This window comes from Anser cygnoides, chromosome 2, assembly GCF_040182565.1.
Source record: "Anser cygnoides isolate HZ-2024a breed goose chromosome 2, Taihu_goose_T2T_genome, whole genome shotgun sequence".
Taxonomy (NCBI): Eukaryota; Metazoa; Chordata; class Aves; order Anseriformes; family Anatidae; genus Anser; species Anser cygnoides.
The window spans coordinates 89982806-90004772 of NC_089874.1; the positions used below are offsets into that span (position 1 = coordinate 89982806).

The window sequence follows — 21967 nt, forward strand, 5'->3', positions numbered from 1 at the left end:
TACATTTTCATTTTGATGGTGAAAGCCAACTTGAAGAAAAGGTGCAACTTTTTATAGCAAGTGCATGTAAAAAAGAAGCTAGTTCTGGTCAGTTTGCTACTATTTCATAGAAGTTGCACAGTTGGGAAGACCTTGGTAACTTGTACTTGGTTACTGCAAGTGGAATGAAATGCCACTTGACATGCCAGCAGCTCAACTTTAGCCCTGCTCTGAGCTTTCTCCTACAAAACCAGCAGCGCAGATGTCAGTCTATTAAGTCCAGTGAGTCAGTCTGTCTTCAAGCGTCATTGGAGCTAAAGTGACCAGAAATGTCTCCTTTTCTGTTTATCGGATGCACTCAACTCAGTCTCCTCTACACGCTTCCTACAGAGGACCAGAACAGACTTCTTTTTTCCCCCAAAACTGCCCTGTACTACTATCTAGACTTACATAGAACTGTGGAACTGATACAAGATGGGAAAATGAGATGGATTCCATATCGAACAACTTTTAGGCATGTCCCAAAATTTCCAATTGGAGAATCACACAAACGACAGGTGGACCAAAGTGTGAACTAGTCCGCCCTGTTTTCTATTTTAGCAAGCACTATGTCTAACTGTTACACTTTTAATTTGTTCAGATTAAGGCAAATCAAATTCAATACACATGTAAACAAGGAAATCGATGTATAAAACTGTGCAATGATTCTTTCTTCTAACCCTACATACATTTCAGATCCCTACTACTGTTCTTTCCTGCTTCAAGTATATTAAGTAAGATGTACAGTCAATTCTGGAGCTGGAAAAATGATATTTGCAGGTAGGGATTCTTTCAATGTCCAGATGCATACTATCATGACAGTTTGTCTTCATTATTATTATTTCTGTTAATGTCCAATACAGATATCTGTATTATAACCCCATCCTAAACTGATGATGGGTAAGATTGGAGTAGCACAAAGGGAGCATACCATGTTTTAAGAAGGTTAGGTATATGTCTAGCTACAAACCAAATAGCGTGATCAAGTTTTGCAGACTGCTTAGATCTTGACCACAAAGCATTTTAGATACCAGTGGTAAAGCGCAGCAGGAATCATTTACACATGAAATCCAAGCGAGTCTGGTGGTAAATTGCCACACCACTGCCTCCAGAGAGAACAAAAATAATTTGTGCGATCCAATGGCTGTTTGAAGTTATTTGCAAGCACGCGTGTTGTTTGGAAGACAATCGACTACGCGTGCAAAGTAAACCAGTCAGATGAAAGTTCCTTAAAAATTGGGACCTAGAGGATCACCATAGTGATAACTACACAGCTGGCGTCAAAGATTTACTCTTGTCCTCAATCTGCCCAGAATTAAAAAGATCAACTGGTTCTGCAAACTGAGCTCTTTGGAAAGCACTATTAGGAAAGGCCAGGAAAAAAAAAATGATAGTGAACTTAACAAAGGAACTAGCTTCTTTCGGTGGGCTTCAGGATTACCACCTACAGCATTATTTCAGCAAGGATGTCGCAGGTAAGAAATATGTCTTCTAGAAACACAGGATTCTCGCTGCTCTGAAAACATTTTTCTTTCCACACTGCTAAATATCTACTTGTCATTGCATCTTACTTCTGCTACACCAGATGTGCTATAAGCAATCTTATTTTTAGAGGGAAAAATATGGAACATCAGACAGCTAGTGGTAACTTCACCTCCAGTGCAGACGGGTTACTACCTTGATCTGACAGTACCTGAAATACACAGGGACTTTAGCACTTCAGCTAATGAGGACCTAGAAGTATGCAGCCATATAACAGAAAATTCAAACTGCAACCAAAACTGGGTGGAGGCATGGAAGTTGGTATTTGATGTTTATTGTGTATGCCACATTGAATACTTTGGTCCCCAAATAGAAGAAATTGGGTGTCGTTTTCTTCCGTAATATGAACTCTTTCATCCCCTTGTCTGTCCACATCTTCCAAATACTGCACATATGAAATCTGTATCTGAAACATTTTAGCACTCTTTGTTTTACACCCTCAAGCAACGCATTACTTTTTTATGTGGCCCAGCTGCATGGCCTACAGAAGACAGTCCCGGAGTGGTCCCTGAAGAAAAAGTTTGGTGGCTGCTGCAGTCATAATCTGCACCCCGTATTTCTCGGGACAGCTTGGGCCCCGCTTTGTGCTTCACTGTGAGCCAGAGTTCCAAGATGGGCAGGTTCTAATGTATATAAATGCAGCCTGATAAGTATCTTGCTCTTTTCCCATCATTGTTAATTACCAAGTTATTTGTGTGTAAACAGAAGCTTTTGATTTCCTAATCAGCCTCCTGCCCGATTCATTCAGAGATGTCACACACCAGAGTTTGACAGCACAATTAGTCACCATGGAAGCTATTGTGATGTCACAAACACTGAATTGTGGCATCATTGAATGAATCTGGCAGGAGAAGGATGTTGGTTACAAAGGAGAAGGCTTCTGTTTACACAATACCTTGGTAATCAGCAATGATGGGAAAGGGAATATAGAAAAAGGGAGCCTGGTACTTTAATGAGCATTGATAAAACTCAACATTTTTAAAGGTTGGTACAAGCGTGCATGTGGCATATTAAGCGAAGGGCATAAAGATTCTGTAATTTATACCTTAATTCTTCACCTCGTCCTATGTCCTCAGAACTGAGAGTATATCACAGACATATACAAATGAGTGCTTCACGTTAAATTTTTCACAGATTTATATATTAGGAGAGATACCCAATTACAGCCACTAAGTTATCAGAATATCCTAAGATTTTTAAATTATTATTATTATTATTATTATTTTGGAGTGCTGTTCTTCAGAGCAGTGAATTTATCTGTGTTTAACAGTATCAGTGTGGGGCATTACATTTCCGGCAAATTCTTTCCTTTTTTTATTTGTAAGGGTTCCGAATTGCATTTTCAGACATAAAAACCTCTATTAGCTACAAATAGCATTCACAATTCCAGTGCTGGTGATTGCAGCTTACGATTTGCCTTCCCCCTATTTTCTAGAAAAAATTCACCATCAAGTGTATCGACTAATACTCCAAATGCTACACTTTTAAAAGCGTTATTCTACGGTAGATGGAATTATAGATAGCACATCCAGGCAATATGCAGTTGCAAGCTGCGCATCAGAGCCCTGCAACTAATCAGTGCCACTAAATAACAGGAAAAGCAAGACTGAATAACATAAGATTCTTTCAGGTACTGTAATTAAACCAATTCGCGGTGTTATTTAACTCCCCACAGTTCTTCCTCTTGCTGCCTTCTTGAAACTGTAACCATGACACCTTAATTTCAATCAGGTGGAGGAGCGGCTGCCTGGGGAGCAGATGCCACCGCTGGTCCAGGAATTGCCCGTGTGCGGCGGGTGGTGCCACCATTTTTCCCTTCCTGAAGTCAAGTTTAGCCGCCCCCCCGCTCCCCGCCCCCCCAGCATGTCTAGCTTTCATAAGCGGTACTGGAGGTATGCGGAGCTGAGTCTGTTCACCCAGGTCTCCCAGCTGGTGATGAGCTGAGCTGTTTCGCAGGACCAGTGCTCTAAGGATCAAGCTTAATTTGCCTAAGCTGTTTATTTGCAATAGCTTCAGACACAGCAAGGTAGCAACAGAGCGCTAGCGTGAAGATTAGACAATTTTTATATTTTTTAAAAAATAAAAATAGAGGATGGGAAACAAGAGAAGGGCGTAAAATGGCTTAAATGCTTAACACATCAAATTGTAATACAGAAAAAGCATGTATGTAACTTCGGCTAATTTCACAAATAAAAGCAGTGGAAAGAAAACATTCCAGCTGGAAGCACATTCACATGAATCACACATATTTCATGTTCCCAGGTAACCATGCCACCCCTTTGACCGTTCCCTACCTAATCCTAGGTGAGGGTGATGCTCCACTAGAGTCCAGCTGTTATCATCCACACAATGACTTTTGTAAACGAGCAGCTGACAGAGGTCCCTGGCTGTCATGTCTGCTAGAATCTCGACCACTTTGCTTGTTCCATCTTCACTAAAGACTTTTACATCCTGCAACATAAAGGGTACACTTACAGATCAACAGCTCTGGAAACAGGTAAACCGCCCAGCTACCGCGGAAACGCGTCCTCGCCGTGCCAGGGGCTGGAGCAGCTCGGCAGCCCGGACGCAGGACACGGAGGACGGACTTTTATAACACTTTGCAGTGATGCCCCTGGCCTCCTGCTCCCCCCGCCCCCCAACACCTCCCTGCGCTACGCGAAGGTGAAGCAGCGTTAATATGACCACAGACACAGGAAAAAAGTGAGGGAGCAGGTTTTTTATCGAGCTGTGCGAGGTAAGCAAACATGAAACAGTATCAGGAGAGTACTTCTGCAGCAGTGGGTACAGGAAATTAAATGCAGTCGAACACACACAGTTTTCTTTGCAGTCCAGCTGGAGGCCTTTGGACATTTACGGAGTAACAGGCCAAGACCCCGCAGATTAAAAATGGCTCTTCTCGTTCCCCGCTAACTTTGGATTGTTTCACTCGGGGAAGTCCCGCTCACGGCCCAATTAGCCAGCACCGTCCACGCATTTCTCTCCCTTTCCCCGACTTCTCCTTTGATCCTGGCTTTACAGTAGTTGGAAACCAACCGTGCGTGCCCTGCACATCCCAAGTATTAACGGAGATGAAAGAACAAGTCAGGAACCTTCTCCCCACCTCCTGAATTACAGGGATGCTCTCCTCTTTGCATTGTTCTGCTCAGACAAGATACACTTGCTGCAGAATTATTTCTCGCCGCGAACGCGCAGGTTCACGCTGTAGATTAACTCCACGTCCCCAGCGCTCTGCATCCTAGCCAGAGAAGACAAATCTTAACCAGAACCTGCAGGGTAATTCGAGATGGAAAATCTTACCTCAACAGCACGTAAAAGGCAGCAGTCGGAAGAGCAAGATGGCATTTTAAATAGAGGTTGCCTCTTGAAAGAGAGTTTGTTCTCTGCCTCTCCCAACCCTCGGCGGACTACGGCTGCGCGCCCGGGGTGGCTGCGGTGTCAGCGGCTCACCGCGCTGTACCTGTCACGTAGCCCCTGCCACGGGGACTGTTTCTGGGGAGGGAGACAACTCCGCCGGAGCTCCACTCAAAGGGTTACACGCAATCTTTGCGGTAGTGAATCAAACCACACTGTGCAGACCAATCCTGGCCCTCCCTCTGACTGATGTAATCATTTCCCACACACTATCAGACTTCCAAATTATTCCCGCCCCCCCCAACAACACCACAACACACTCGCACAAACTTACAAAGGAAACCCGCTTTTACGACCGACCGCCGGCCGGAGAAAACCCCAAAAACTTCAAAGGGAGGGGGGGACCCCGCGCGCTCCCCGCCGCCCCCCCGGGCAGCGGCCGGTGCCACCCGCCCGCACTTCCTCGGGACGGCGCTGGGCCCCGGGCCCTGTGAGCCAGGCCTTGGGGCCCCCCAGCCCGAAGGCACCCGTTCAGGATGAGCCAGGCTCTTTTGGGATGGAGGGAGGGAGGGGGAGCTCCGGTTGCTGTCGCCCCGGGGAAGGTATGCGTGCCGCTCAGCCCCGGGGTGCCCCCCGGCTTTGTGCCGCCCCCGGGTACACTGGGTGCTCGCCGTGCCCCCAGCTCGGGCCCGGGGTGCCCCGGTGAAGGGAGTGGGGTGGGCAGGCGGCAAGCGGGCAGGCAGCCGGGCAGGAACGCGCTTCTGGCTTCTCGGCTCGCCCCATGCCCGCAACTCCGCTTTCTGTATGGAAGCCAAGGTGCCCAGCGTGGGCTTACTGCACCCTGAAGCTGCCCGGGGCCACCGCTGCCCTTCAGCATGCCTTAGCCCGCCCCAGGGCACCACTGCCTTGGCCAGAGCCCGCTGCTCCTCACCTGCTGCTCTGCTGGCACCGAGACAGCGGTTAGGGCAGGCTGACAGGAACAGGAAGACTTAGCGGAGTATGGACAATGGCAGAAACCTGCCTTTGCTGCCCGCTTACACCAAGCTCCCTCAGCGCGAAGCGTCCCTCCCCATCCCTCCTGGCCCTTTGTGTGAGCCGATGCTGGCTGCCTGGAGGTGCAACAGCATCTCATGGCAGCCCTGGGGCTGCTGCTGTGTGCCACCCTGCCATAGCACTGCACTCCTCCAGCCCACCTGCCAGACGTCACGGGCAGCGTCCCAACACTCCCACAGCCCAGTCACCATCGGAGGTGGGCCATGAGCACCCCTACAGTCAGCCCCCGGGCCAGCCGGCAGCGGTGCTTTCTACGGGTTCCTCTAAAGCTAGGGGACCAGCACTGGGTTGAGCGGGTGGCCCGGGTGCAGAAATGAGCAAGTTAACATCACTGACTATTAATAGTGCTGTGTTTGCTAGCAAGGACAGCACAAGGCCACGTATCACCGCTGACATCAGGGATATAAAAGACTACATCAGTAGCGGATGTAACGGCCTGAGCTGAACCCTACGACAGAGGACAACAGAGACAGAAGTGAGATGAAACCCCATGCCTCTGGGGAGGCAAGACCGCAATGGTCCATAAGAGGCTTATGCCAAAGGCGAGGGGATTTTATGTCCCCGCAGAACGCTGCAGAGCATGACGTGTAACCATAATGCAGAAACTGGCCTGACAAAAACGATCCAGCTCCAAACTTTACTATGGTTTCAGCGACAAAAGAGGCAGACAACAGGATTCCTGTATCGCAGATGGGACTTGGAGTGAGCTGGTACGATCCAACCCTCTTGCACTCCCTATAATTTTTTTCCTTTTTTTTTTTTCCAAGGAAGAACCCGCCACTTTAAGATGCAAAGGGCTCCCCATTCAAACTTTTTCCACCAGAAATATTGTTTCACTTGCAAAATTGATTTGGGGCTTGGTATCTCCAAAGGAAAATGAAGCAGAACTCATTCTGAATAAAATACTCCGATAATGAAAACACTTAGCCTGAAGAGGGGGTTCAGAAAGTTAGTTTGACACTTTTGCCCTGCATCGCTCAGAAAAATGCAGTGAAATGCAACAGCAGACTGCCTGCAACAGTGATTTACAAAAGGCCCCAATTACGTCAGCAGCACAAGGCACCTTCTATTCAAAATTAAGGTTAAGAATGCTAAGCCAACCAGAGCGCTATATTGGCTGAACATTCAGTGCTTTACAGTGCAGAGGAGCAGATAACAGACTGCACCATTGTTCTGCGAGGAATTCTTCCCCCCAGCTTTCTTTCTTTCCTTTTTTTTTTTCTTTTAAAAGACAAAGACTTAAAAATTAAAAATTTAAAAGAACATTAATATTCATCACTTTGCTAGTTTCATATAATGGGTTGCGTATCACGAGTACCCTCATCGTTATTTCATCTTATAGCCTCAGCTCCTCAACCTCACGGTACCAAGTGGAATATTTTGTGTGCATCAAGTAATGCAAACATTATAAGGAACGAGGACAAAAAAATAAACCCGGTCGAGTCACAGTCACACTACTCTCTTCCTGCTTCTCCACTCTTCTATTTGTACCATTTTCTTTCCTTTTTCTGCGAAAGAAAACTTATGACTGTATACAATTATCATAAAAAAACCCTCAGGCTTTGAAGTGAAGTTATGCTGACAATCTTCGGCATCAAACGGATCCAAATTTGCATTCTACAATCTGAAACAGATCACAGCGTAATTTATGCCAGTGCTAACCAACCTTTGCTGGCCTAGACTATGACTACAAACTGAGTATAAGGAGAGAGCACCAGTTACCAGAAGGCTGTCCAGTTGAAAACTAATACGTAAAAGGTTTCAGTACACTACTTCTTAAAAAGTTTTGCTTTCTAACAGCCAAAGATCAGAAACATCACAGGAAGTCATTAAAACACACTGTAGAGTCATTTCAGTTTTCTGTCATACCAAAAGCCGCACAAACTGAACATCAGTCTGGCAGGTTTTGACTTTCATCCCCTGATTTCACTTGTTTGTTCAGGCACGAGACACATCCCATCCATGATGTCAGTAAAAAGAAAACTGAAGTGAAACGCATGTACCTTGTACAGGCAGAACGCGCGATTTGTTCCAGAAGGCACCTATGTAACAGGCAGGTAGGTACGCTAAGATTGCACTTGCACTTTCCACTGCAACCTCGTTTCGATGTGATCATTTTTCCGAAAGCTTTCTGAACTCATGGGCTTACAAGAGTAGGGTCAGAGTCGCTGGAGAAACCGGGAAGCTTTCAGCCAACTCAAAGCCGCTGAAGACTCAAGCTCTGCGTGCACGTTACCCTTGAACTGCTATTTGCCTAGCTGAAGAGGCAACAGAAAACTCAGGGCTTGCTTCCCGAAGGTGGGAAAGAAAAGCCTCTAGGCATGCTCTGTGCACACCTGACAGGCAGGCAGCCCCATCGGCACCCTGGAGAACCACCCAGTCCCCCCTTACTTGCCCAGCAGCACTGAGGCAGCTTTGTAAGGCGAGGGAATTTCAAGTGCTGCAATGAAATAAATATATAGGTCAACCCTATGGCTCTTTATGCCTCCTTTGTTACACAGCTCATGCAGGAAAGAAAGCCCTTTAGACAAACAGCAGCAGTAATAGCAATAAATTGCTGATAGGACCACTTATATACAAGTCATTAGACAGTACTTATTTATATAAAAAAAAAAGTGAGTTATTTGATCAGTGCTTTTTTTTTTTTTTTTTTTTCCTTCTCCCTCTACATACAAACATAAAACCCTAGGAAATGCTGAGGTTAAGGTTCTCATAGCAACATTAACTCTCTCATCTGGCATATACTATATTTAGGTACACATTTAACAGCCTATGAACAACAAAGGAGAGCAATTGTTGTAAGATCAAGATCTTAGTCTTTGACTTTCATATTCAGAGAAGAAATCAAAAGAAAAAAAAAAGACTTGCCAATGTTATAAAACCCCGATTATATCCCTCTCTTTGCTGGGGTATCAAATTTTAAATCCATTTCCAAGAGTCAGAGGAAGAACTTGACAAGAAGGGGAATCACAGTCTCATCACATGTTCAGTAGTCATCAAACACCAATATCAATACCATACAATTTGTGAGGGTCGTAGCAGTGAGACAGGTTTTGGGAACCACAGTGGTGGGGGCAGAGAAGAGCAGGGCAGGATTAACACTCAGTTCGAGTAAGCATCTATATTTGGATGCCAGCGCTTCAGAACTGCTCATGTACAAATGCCCAGGCCCAGACTCACCCCAGGTAATTTTAGAGAGTTGAATTCCTTCTGAAGCTCAGGGAGAGAGATGGGGTAACTTAAGAGCTAAGGCACATGATAAAGGCATTTGTGTCTCTCTGCTAGCTGCAGAGGGAATCCAGGCTCCTAACTCGGGATCTAGGCTGGATACCTTAAGCTACGTTGGCCGAATTCAGGCCTCAGTGACTAATCAAGCAAGCACGTCTCCCTGCACTATAGGCATAATTACAGACTGCAATTGTTGACATTTGAGCTTAAAAAAAAATTAGCCAGTGTGTGATGTTGCATATACACAAAGCGCATTCAGAAGAACTCACACGATGAGAACATTTGGTGTCCAATTAAAGTTTAAAACCCAAACGTTGTGAAAACCAGAATATTGTGGAAACAAACTGAAGCTTTTCCTCCTCTCATTCGAAACCTTGTGTGAAAATGGCCATTTGGTATGGAAACACCTGATGAAATCTGGTCTTACTGTTTCTATCTTCTCAAAGCTTCAAGTAATAGCTCTCTGTGTAAGGTTAGGCTTGCATCATTACTGAGATGAAACTTCAAGAATCTCAGCTGTTTACATATAAGGGAATGAACTGTGCCATGAACTTTTAAGAAAAGACTGTACCAAGAACATTTTCAAGACATAAGAACTGCCTGTGTAACAGAAGATTTATTCCAGCATGTTCTCAACATATTTGAAGGCTGAAGGTTTGGAAACTGCAAGTTGCTACCCTGTAATTTCCATATTTTACAAATAAATAGCAGAATGCAGTTTTAAGTGCTACATGCCTACATACAGACAACACACTGGTTTTCTGTCAGTATCCCCCAAAGTTATTTATCTCTCTTTCCCTCTTTGGTTTGATGCTCACACGTTCAGTTAAGCCATTTGACCCTTTTGACATTTTTCTGTCTTCCCACTCGATTCCTCCTTTGCCTCTGGTAATTTTTAGGTAAAATAAAGGAGAAAGACTAATTTTCAATCCTTGCAACAGAGTAACAATAGGCCTTTATGAATTTTGCTGAAGCTTCAGGGTATCTGCAGGATACTGGAGGTGAGAAAGCTTGGGAAGGAATTCAGGCAGACTTTGAAACAGCTACGAAACCAAGAGGTGGGAAGGTGGCCCAGCAACAGCCAGCTCACCCAGTCCTGAACGTGGGGTCCAGACTCTTCATGTGGCTGCAGCACCAACAGATCGCCTTTTCTTCTTTGCCCGAGTCCTCTGCCACCCAGCATTTCCCATTACTTTTGATGATCGGTCTGCAAATGAGTTCCTTTTGCTCCACACAGCTCCTCCCAACAGCAGTTGCTTTTCATGCAAAAACCCTTTCTAGCTTCTAGATCCTTTATGTAAGTAAAAAAGATAGTTACAGACACTGTTACACTCCTTTGATTATGTAATGAAAGACATTAAGTGGTGTTGCTGGCATTAACCTTTATCTGCCATATACTTTATTGCGCAATTTATCCCCAGATAGTTTGCAATCTTCCTCAGCTGTGCTTACAGAATGCATTATTTATCGTCTGAATTTGCTCCAAGAGAAAGGTTTACTAAAAAAAGTTCTTGCGAGCACAATACAAGTCCCTAATAATCCTAGAAAGGGTAATACAAAGAAAAACCATAATAATTTCTTTATTAAAATTCTTAAGTAACCAAGCTAGTTACTGAGTATTTTAAATTGTTTTGCCATTATAAATTACTCTTTAGAAAAGGAATTACTACCACATCTTCCTTGCTGTACAGGCTTTCAACCACAAGAACCACATTAATTTGAAGCTTGGCAGACAGCGTAACAAGGCTCTGGGGAGCAGCCTTCCTTAGGATTTAGAAAAATGGTGCAGGTCCCGATGACTTGCACGGCTGCTTCTTTCCCAGGAGGACACCGTGACAACTGCAGCTGGGGCACTTGCCATTTGAGAGCCCCGGCCATGCTCTGAGCCAAAAAGCCACCTCAGTATAGAGTCTGGCCATGTACAATTAGCTTCTCACTATGATTTACTATAGCCTGAGTATAACCTCCACACGGGCAGTCTGCACATTGCCCCCTCCCTTTCAGGCTCCTCTGAGGAAAAAGGAGCAGAGAGGTTACGGAGCAGACTACAGGAACACCGTGAAAAGTTGTCCATACAGCGGGACTCAGCACCGGCCCTTGGTCTGCACGTGCTGCCCAAACCACATATGATTAGGAAAGGGACCAGAGACCACTTTTGAAGACGTCTTTGGAAACCGAGGATGAGTATTTGAGAACACTACACAGGAAAACTTTTTGGGGCAGCGACTGTCTCTTACGTAGTACAGCAAGATCCCGCGTTTCTGACTGTGGTAGATGCAATCTCAGAAACAAAACAAAAACCCCGACCCCACAGTCAGGGATGATGCCAAATAAGCTATATTGGGAATGTCCAGACATGACAAAACAAACACATTATATTAAGAACTAGTAGTTATGAAACCGGTGGTGAACAACTGCAATCCAATTTACCTAGTCTGGTAACAAAGAAATATAACCAAACACCATATTTTTGAGACTCAAAGGATGTAGAGCTTGTCAGAAATTACAACCTTAGAATGCAACACAGAGGAAGACAAAGACAGACCCTCTTCCCACCCCTGTATCTCCCTCTCCTTCCTTCCTTCTGTTCCTACACCCCCCACCAAAAAACTAACTACATAAAAAAGCAAATGTAATCACAAGGAGTGAAAAAGCAAAGGAATTAAGGACTTCTGAGCTTTTTCCCTGGTGCGGGCAAGAGCAGAGTTCCTAAGGTTTTTTCTTCAGCAATGAAGGCTAAAAGAAATTAAAAATAAGTTAATAAAAGCAAGTTCTCAGCAGAAACCCCAGCTCCTGAATCTGACACTTCCTTGCCAGAGTTGAGAATCTCAAGATAAAAAGAGTTTTCACAACACATACGGAGGTGTCTTGGATTAAAAGAAGCGATTATCTGTCCTTCCAAGAGTCACCTTATTACCCTCCACATCCAAATGAAACATCGATGTCTCAGTCCAGGAAGCTACAACTAAGCTACAAGGCGAGAGGGGGAAGCTGTAAACCAAAACAGAAAATGAAACTTTTTGGGAAAAACTCCATGAACTTGAGAGCTTGATCAGAGAAGAGTCAAGTACAATACATCGCATAGGGACATTACACAGGGCTACAGCAAACTGAAGAGTGAAAACAAGAAAATGAGAGCAACTTAGGGCAGTGAAAAGGGTAACGTGAGCTAATGAAAGAAAAGGCAAAAACTGGAGAAAGACTCCTAATGAAGACTGTATATAACCTCCGGGCACGTGAGGAACAACGACTGTTTAACGGTGCTGACCTGAAGTATAAATACACTACAAAACTCACAGGCTAATGACCCCTGCGTGCTGAGAAGCCTAAGAGCTCCAGCGCACCTTGGAAATATAAATTTCCTGCACTTCAATAGCCTCAGTTGCAACCCACAACAGTTTTCCCAACAGGGCTGAGTTCGTCCTGTTCCGACAACAGAAGAGGGATGCTTTGCAATCGGCGGTAGGCAGGCTTAGCTGGGGCAGCGTGGTAAAGCATCGCTAATGCGTGGCCATCAGCTCCTTCCTCACTGTTCAGTACTCAGAAATGTTGCTGAACGTCCTGTCTTCTCCCACGTTACTGGCGCTGGACGCCGGAGATTTCAAGCCACGGACATTGGCTGATTGTCGTTGCCTGCGACTTTCAGGATGTTTTATAGGTCGGTTTGTCACACACAATAACGCTTCGAACAGAGCTGCTCACATTGGGAGCGTCTTTCTGTGCAACTGTGTAAGCATCAGTTAACTGTGCAACCAGAATTAACCCCTACAGATCGGAGCCCGAGAAAGGTTATGTCAATGGGAGAGGAGGCCTCATGCTATCGTCTCCCCAATAAATTAATAAATAATTAATTTGCATTTTCAGCAATTGCTTTAATTGGTTGCTGCTCCACAAAACTGCTCTGCTATTTATATGGTAAATTATTTAGATTATTTGGATACCGGCGCAAAACAATGGTTTTCCCCAAGTTCAAGAACAATCTATCGAAAGTTTCCAGGACAGATGCAGAATCTGGGGATATGTCATGACTAAGCTAGATGTTCTCTCCTGAACGCTGCAAGCCCCATGCAAATCTCACTCCCTTCCAACCTAATGAAAAGAAGAATTACTCATTTTCGGTGGAAAAGAAGTGAGAAAAATAGTGGAGAAAACCCAAACGCAACCATACAAGGGACTGATCAGTAGACAACATCTAGGCACCCCTCCCCAAAACATCTGGCGTGGAGACTGATGTTACCAAGACATTTTTCCCATCTCCCGTCACGCTGCCGCACCCCTTCAGCCCCATGCACGCTGTGGCAGCACCAACAATACTGGGAGGTTTCACTCCATGCCCAGCGTCTCCAGCGCATCTCTCCGAGGTCCCTCTCAAGGGCTCGCTCCAGGCCATTTTGTATTCCCCTTCCTCCTAGTGGGGGCACTGCAAACAAAAAAACAAAAACAAAAAAACCCACACAACCCAACCCTTCGCCTAGCTCACAGGGACAAATTCCCTGCTGCCATGGTTACCACTCCAACTTCTCTTGTGGAACTAGAAATAAAAAAACTTCCCTGAGAACAGAAGGCTATATAACGATAGCTCTCCCTCCCTCCCCTCACTCATCATTGTTAGCCACTAAATCAGCTACATCTGGCATATTTAATTTGGGCTAAATAAAATGTCACTAATTAAAAAGATGCCGAACAAGCAATACATGACATTACAGAAATGGAGAGCTTAGGATCTGAACGCAGCCTCTTAGGAACTGAAAAGATTCAGCTAGTTTTTACCAAAAGCTGAGAAACAAAGGCAACTAACTGAATGGTCCTCTATACAATCATACTCACAACAACGTCCTCTAGCAGCTCGCCCTTATCATCTAGGTGTACCCAGGTTTCCAAGCATCGCTTCCTGGAGCAGCAGTGGCTCAACAGCAAAGCACTTAGCTCATTATATACAGCATTATTAGGCTGCAAGTCTGCAGTGCTCATTCTAACTTTTAAAAAGAAGGTTACTTCGCAAAAGCTACAATGGATCAGATGCTCAGCAGGCATGCACGCAAGCTGTTTTAAAGCACCCGTGGCCATGGAGCAGTCTCTGAGCAATAGCAGCCTCTCCCCTCCTCTCTCATGTTCTCTGTGCTGTTTGCAGCAGCCTAATTCAATGCATCCCACACCACTCCATCAGACTAGCTCCATCCCTCCTGTCTCACAACTTGACCAACATGTCACTTCTCTGCATCTCCTACCGCAGGTCACATCACTGGGATATCTTCCCCCAGATGTGAACACTGCTTTGTATTGCTGACCGACACAGCTACCTGTTCAAAAGCAGCTCCTCTCACCTTGACATCAATATGTCCCCACAGATATTCTCATCATACTCCCAGACCTTTTTTAAATCTTTTTTGCATACATCAGTATCAGCATTCCACTGCTACTTATCAAAGAGACTTCAGTGCAAAGCTTCGCTGAATCACAGAAAACTCATTTCACAGCCCTTAAATGTTTCCCATCATCTTTTTTGCCAGCTAGTAATATTTTATTCTAAAGCTGGACTATCCCATATGATTAGCTGAATAAGCATTCGAGTGATTTCATTTTCAGTGCCTCCAAGGCTGAGGGTTTCCCATGAGATCTTCTGTGTGCTCTGGTCCAGGTTTTCAGCGTTTGTAAATCAGGCCACTGTCTCCTGTTTCTGCTGGTATGAAGCAGAACAGGTATCTGGCTATACATTTATTACCTTTGCTTAATTTCATTCTTATTGATGGTCAAATAAGATTCAAACATTCAACAGAGAAATCCCCACAAATGAGGCAAACTTTAACAGAATTCTTATGAGATGTTTTAAGTAGATTGTGTTGATAATGCTGACACACACTAGGCAATCAGCCTGTGCCAAGTAAAAAGATTACTCTTCTTAGAAACTCAGTATTCATAAATGAATTACTGTGGGCTTTATCGTCACAATTCCAAACTTCAATATTAGGACATAGCAGGAAAGTGACATGTTTCAAAGCCATCATGCTTTCCACCCCTGTTTTACATTATAAAACTTGAACAATCACAGAACAGTTGAGGTTGGAAGGGACCTCTGGAGATCATCTTGTTCAAACCTCCTGCTTAAGCAAGGATATCTAGAGCAGGTTGCCCAGGACCATGTCCAGAAGCTTTTGAGCATCTCCAAGGTCAGACACTCCACAGCCTCTCCGGGCAACCTCTACCAGTGCTCAGTTGTCCACACAGTAAAGAAATGCTTCCTGATGTTCAGATGTAGCCTCCTGTGTTTCTTTGGCTTGTGTCCATTCCCTCTTGTCCTGTCACCAGGCACCACTGAAGAGAGCCTGTCTCCATTCTCTTTGCATCTTCCCTTCAGGTATTTACTTATGTTGATGAGATGCCACCTGAGCCTCCTCTTCTCTGGGCTGAACAGTTCCAGTTCTCTCAGCCTCTCCTCAAAGGAGAGCTGCTCCAATCCCTTCATCATCTTTGTTGCTCTTCACTGGACTCTGTCCAGTATGTCCATGTCTTTCTTGTACTTGGGGGCCAGAACTGGACACAGCACTCCAGGTGTGGCCTCAGCAGTGCTGAGCAAAGGGGAAGGATCACCTCCCTTGACCTGCTGGCGACACTTTGCCTAACGCAGGTCAGGACATGTTTAGTCACCCTTGCCACAAGGGCACATTGCTGTTCAACTTGGTGTGCACCAAGACCCAAGGTCCTTTACTGCCAAGCTGCTTTCCAGATGGGTGGCCATGTGCTCATGCCTGGCGTTGTTCCTCCTCAGGTACGGGACTTGGCACTTCCCCTCAGTGAACTTCACAAGGTTCCTGTTAGCCCATTTCTCCAGCCTTTAATCTCTTACACAAATAGTGCAGTTACACACGTACTTAATTAAAAGTATTAAGAATCTAGTGAAATTTGATTACTGCTTAGGGATCCTAGAATGTTTCATCAGTATTTTCCCAAGTCGTGCTACAGTGGTTCAAAGTGGTTTAGAAACACTTCAAAATCCACTTGACAAAGGCTGATGAACTTAACTATGTAATTATAAATATGAGGTAGTGTGCTGAAACCAATGTCGCAATTACAACATGCTTCCTGATATAAAATTAGATAACAGAATGCTAGAGGTTTGATGTCAGAGCTGGCATGAAAGAAAATGCCACTTCTTCATTCAACATCTGCTTCAGATTATTTTACATGGAAGTTGCTGCTGCTCTGAAGCTGTCAGGACAGCTTCCAATTAAGCCATCTTATCTTTGAAGCTGATTGGAAGCAAAGCTTTCTCCTCCCTATAGGCATCCCCCTAAAATTAGATAATGAGACAACTTCCAAATGTATTTATTCTGTGTTGTCCACCCAATTAAACATCTAGTGCAAATGCAATCAATGAGTCCTCTCTCTAATTGAAAAGCTTATCCAACAATTTTCGTGAGATTCCCATCAAACATTTAAAATAATTAGCTGCATTAGAAAGACATTTATATTCAAATAGCTCACATGTCTAGTTTCTTTGTTTAGCATAGACGAACGAATATGAAAAAGATCCCCAGAGAAAACGAACACATATTGGGTGAATCTTTTCTTTAAGACAACAGACACTCCCTAGAAACCAATTCTGCATGGTATTAAAAGGGAAATCTTTGAACAATGGCCTTATTACTGTAACTGATCGTGGAGAAATCAATCATTTGCAAGACTCAGAAAGACAATGACAAGGGATTTGACTTTGTATTTTTATATCTTGTAGATAACACAAGTCATTATGTTCAAGAATGCTTTCTTCTTCCCATTCTCCCTATATTATTGTCAATAAGTTAAAGAAATCCACCATACAAAGCCACCGGTAACTTTATTTCCATCCTGGCACAAACAATTTTTAAAGAGTTTTGATGGCTCTGCACTTATATCATGGATCTTCATTGGGAATTATGTTTAGAAAAACTTAGGTCATTGAAACCTTCTTAAACTGAACCATAGACAAACTGAAAAAGAATGTAAAAGCACTGATGTAAAATTTATTTTGCATTTCACAAGCTCATTTTCTTTTTTCCAGATTGACTGGCAGAAGGTAGACCAACCTTTGGATATCTTTCTGATTCTGAAGCTTTTATTTCTATGAATAAGTTAATTCCATTCCCATCCAAAATAAACCATTTTAAATATGGCACACACTTAGCAAACAGACCCAGCTGTATAAGAACAACTTTAAGATGGCTAGGCTTAAAGGGCCAAAGTACAACTTAGATCAACATATAACAGAAGATAAGTAAACATTTCAGTTTAAGGTCCTGGACAACATACTACATTTAACACTTCTTTCTAGCTAAGACTTTACTCTCTAAATAAATAAGCGTATATGAATGAAAATAGTGTTTTGCTCTATTTTATTTATACACTAGCTTAGTTTTGGTATGAACTTGAATATTAACCAAGTTCTACTTGCTTTGGAGTATATGCTTATTGCTGTCCTCCATTTACGTAAACTGGCAATATACACTCAAATTTCATTGTATAGATTTCAACTTACAACATCTACCACTCTGCTCAATCAATATGTAGAATTTTTTTTAGCTTAACAATATAGTTTTACACATGTCAAAGCTATTTTATTTTAAAATGTAAAGTGTCCATTAAAAAAAAATACTGCATCAATTTCTAGCTCTGTGTCCAACACAAAACTATCTTTATTTCCACAAATGTATTGAATTCTGAATTATCACTCTTTTTTTAATTCATTTAGAGACAATGCTATATGTACGGAAACTTTCTTGCCTTTTCCAGCTTCAGAAAGTTACGTCTTTGAATGGTGGTTTAGCAGTAACAGTAATTCTTACTGGAGAAAAATCTATCTTGCCTTTTGTATAACATAGAAAATTGAGACGTCTGCCTCTTCCACAACTCTCCCATCTCATTGCACAAGATTACACATTGCAAAAGACAAACATTTTCACTTGCTGCAGATATTAACGAAAAATACTCTGTAGTAAAGCTATTTTCTGTTCAACTGTTGCTCATACATCCATCAGCCAAACAGATATTGATAAGACCCAAAGTGTAACCTAGAATAAAGAGTGGTTTTGTGGACTCGTTGTCGGAGTTCTGCAGGTTCTTCTTTCCGGGCACTCAACCACACAGAAAATAACCCAAGTTTGGTTGCTGTATTTGCATCAGCAGAGGCTCTGCCAACGCATATGCTCCATGAATTTCACTTTTTGAAATGTAACCAAATAGCTAGTGCATGAACTTATGAAAGCTACGCTATGAAAACTGTTTAGAGAATAACTGAAGAAGTTCATCCTCTCCTAGATGCCACATATTTCCTCTCCTACAGACAGTGCCATGTTAAGCCTAACAGTCTGACCTTCTCTGTAAAGACCATTATGTTCCATGTGTACAGAGCGGATTAGATAAATTACCAGGTAGCTTCATTACAGAGTTCAGCATGAAAACCACCTCAAGGGGACAAATTTAGCTTATCTTAAGCATTAAGGTAACATCCTAATGACTTTGACACTTTAACGTCAAGATATAATTAACTCAGGGAATTCCCTCCTCCTTTGCAAACCAACTTAAGTTTGTTGCATTTGGTTTTCTACTCAAAACAAATGCTGAGGGTAGCTTTCCCTATCATAACATCAGCTGGCAAATCAGAAGCCATTACTTTCTGAAAGGGTGGTCAAATTCCTTAAAAATTTCACCACATAAACTTCTGCTATCAACTCTCCCCTATGGGCTTACTTGATTTTGAATATCTTTTTCCCCTTCTCACTGATTCCTGTTTGTTCCTCAGACACATTCTTTCACAGAATTGGTGCCACTATAAGGTATCAAGTACTGATGGCTAGAAGTGTCTGTCCATGAAAGTTCATATCCCTCTCCAAATCATGTATATATAAATCTGTCTGTCGAAAATTCTACCTCAGATGTCCAAATATTACATACTAAAGCTAAAATACTAAGTAGGCACATGGAAGAGCACTGACTTTAATTAATTTGCACAACAAGAATCTAGTTATAAACTGATCATTTTTCAGAGGCCCTTAACAGATGACAGAAAAAAAAATCATCCCTACCCAGCTGCCAGCATCTCTCCAGATAGATAAATTCTGCTGCTTCTGCCGTGTGGAGTAACTGATGAGGAGGTCAGCAAGTCAGGTGAATGGTCAACAAAAATGTCCCACTTAGAAACAAGGCCAGATTTCGGTCTAGTAAGAAAGTTCAGAAACTTAAGGGAAGGAAAGGATATTCTCCATTATAGATCACTATCTTAAACTATCAGTTTAAGATGCTTTTTTGTATTCCATCCAAACTGTGCAGAGGTGGTATTCACATCAGTTGTCACTAGCCGCTTCAGTCTGGTCTTCACTAATCAATTAGGTTCCTACTATAATCAACGAAAAGAGAAAGAGGCCCTTTAATGCAATTTATCTTCTTCTATAATTTTGCTACCCCGAAATGTCACTAATATTCTTGAAAGGTATTCCTCTATTACCACTAAAAGGAAACACCCAGGCAAGCAACCAAAATCAGATACTCAATCACAGAAATAAATCCCACCCAAAGACTGTCTAACGGTGAAAAACTACAATAAATGGATGCATAATATTACATTCCCTTGTCTCTCTATCTGTATGTGTAAAGAAATACTACCTAAGATTTGCTCAGTAGAGTAACTTTCTAAGAAGTCCTATTCTGCTTTTACTACAGAATAAACTCAAAGGGAAATAGATCAAATTCTGTAAAGAACTTTTTGTCCCCCCCATGGAGTGACATAACTTTGAGTGGAGCACACACAAAGGTCCCTTGGTCAGACATGTGGCTAATGAACCACAATGTGGAATGCAACACCTTTCTGAAGTAGCACTCAGTGTTATTTTTAAAATGAAGCAAGCAGCTACCTGAAGAGGTATTTGAGCAGAAGGATAGTAAAAGATTGGGGCTATCATATCTACCCGGAACGAATCTGACAGCAGGGCTCTGACAACCTAAGGGTGATTAAACCCAACTCTTGTCAGAGCTTACTTGTGACTTTGTACATTGACTTCCAGCCAACTGCTGACATCAGCATTCACAGTATCAAGTCAGATGCAGAAAGATGAAGATCATCTCCAGCAAGAAATTCCAGAATCTTTTTTGAAAGTTGGAGGTTTTCATCTGAACTTCTTGCAAGCTTAGATTCAAGAAGGGCTGCCCATAGTTGAGATACACGACTATGCTGGATATGTTCATTCATTTACATACCACTTTACAGCAACTAAAAAAATAATGCCAGTGCACAATGAATAACATGAAAAGCACACTCCTTATAATTCAGTCTCTAATCAAAGTACTTAATTCCAGATATTGGTAGTTCAGTTGCAACATATAAATCTAACTTTCAACCATGTTTCACAAAGTCAAACACGTCCTTCCCAAGCACTTGCTAGCATTGAAAGTAACCCAAAATATGGTTGTAGTGAAAAAGGAAAGTACCTCTTAGCCTCTTCAGGAGTCTTTCAAAAGATATTCTAAATCACTGCAGCAAAACTGGCCTTGTGAAAGTTTTGCACCAACAGAAATGTTTCTATACACAAATAATAGGAGAAGTCCTTTTATATCAGGGTGAGAGTTCTCCATTGACACACAACGCGGTGCTGCACAATGTAAGCTGCTATCAACTCAGAAATTAAATACCTTCACCTCATCTACTTCTACTAATGTATTTATTGAACTCAGTGAGACTTGACTGGTTTGAAATTCCATTTAAATATTGTCACACTGTTTAAGGGAAAAAATCAGTTTCTCTTTCCCTACATTTGTAGATTTTAAAAGGGAGTAACAAAGCAGTTCACATAGAGAAGTAACCGGTTCCTCTGCGCTCTCCTTCATCAATACCCTTACTCAGACATTGTCTCTAAGTAGCATCTCCTGATACAGATGTACGTTCAGAAGACACACAATTGTAGTAGAGATGAAATAAATTATGTAGAAAGCAGAGGTTGCTGCAAGCTCATAAAGGAATGCAGTCACTGTGAATCATGGCCGGTACTGTAAACATTTTTTACATTATTTTTGCTGGAATTTTATTAGTCTCCCCTTCTGCAACGGCTGCCATTTGAACACGGGGAGCTTAGCTCTTGTAAGGCTCTGATTTAGGGACAAAACAAGCCCTTTGCATCAACATCATCCTCAACCATTTTGCTCAACAGGAATCAGTTAGCAACCACAGTTTTTACAGCTGCATGCTAGAGAAAGCTTGAGAAAGAGGCAAAGAGGAGAAATTGATGTGAGCGTGTTTACAGTGCTGTAAAATTTATTTCATCATCTGCAGAGGTACTAGATTGTTTATTTATTTAAGGGATAAAAGTAACATATAGAAAGCTTTCTATAGAAACTTTATAAAGTTCCTTCAGTTCTTTCATTTTAATGGTAATACATCAACATAGCAAAGTCTTTCAACTTAGACCCATTTGGACATCTGTTCGACGGATGAACTGCTAGAGACACTCAAAGCCAGCATCTGCTGTGCAAGCAATTTCCCTGCCCACTCAAAGAGTCCATCATGCCCTCAACCCATCGCACCTCTTGCAGAATTTCCTGCTGTAGTTTAAAATCCTAAAAATTTTTCCTAGACAAAGAGTGAAATTGCTCAAGTGCTATTCCAGGCAAATATGAGAGGGCAATCAGTAACGAAACCTACAGACGCAGCAGCTAGCGCAACCTTGTGCAGAGTACAAAGTTAATTTCTTGTTAGCCAGATTGGCTTTACGTTCCTCTGTATTGCTGTAAATGTTGCAATTAAGTACTG

At 42.8% G+C, this 21967-nt stretch overlaps 1 protein-coding gene and 1 long non-coding RNA gene across 9 annotated transcripts in view; one reads left to right on the top strand and one right to left on the bottom strand.

Annotated features, from left to right (window-relative positions):
• The window catches only part of GRB10 (growth factor receptor bound protein 10), a 151379-nt gene that overhangs the window by 24715 nt on the left and 104697 nt on the right, over positions 1 to 21967 (bottom strand). For 7 of the 8 annotated variants that reach the window (XR_010829538.1, XM_066992597.1, XM_066992592.1 and 4 more), the window contains one exon: positions 3855 to 4011. Coding sequence is in view for 7 of the 8 variants with exons in the window: in XM_066992597.1 (XP_066848698.1) it covers positions 3855 to 4011 (157 nt within the window). In the remaining variant the exon portion in view is untranslated. Of the gene's footprint in view, positions 1 to 3854; positions 4012 to 4860; positions 8571 to 21967 lie in introns of those variants that run through there. The other variant, XM_066992599.1, reaches the window with a different exon arrangement.
• LOC106036554 (uncharacterized) lies at positions 2418 to 3423 on the top strand. Its single transcript, XR_001207393.3, has 3 exons — positions 2418 to 2544; positions 2996 to 3190; positions 3292 to 3423. It is a non-coding gene; the product is annotated as an uncharacterized lncRNA (long non-coding RNA).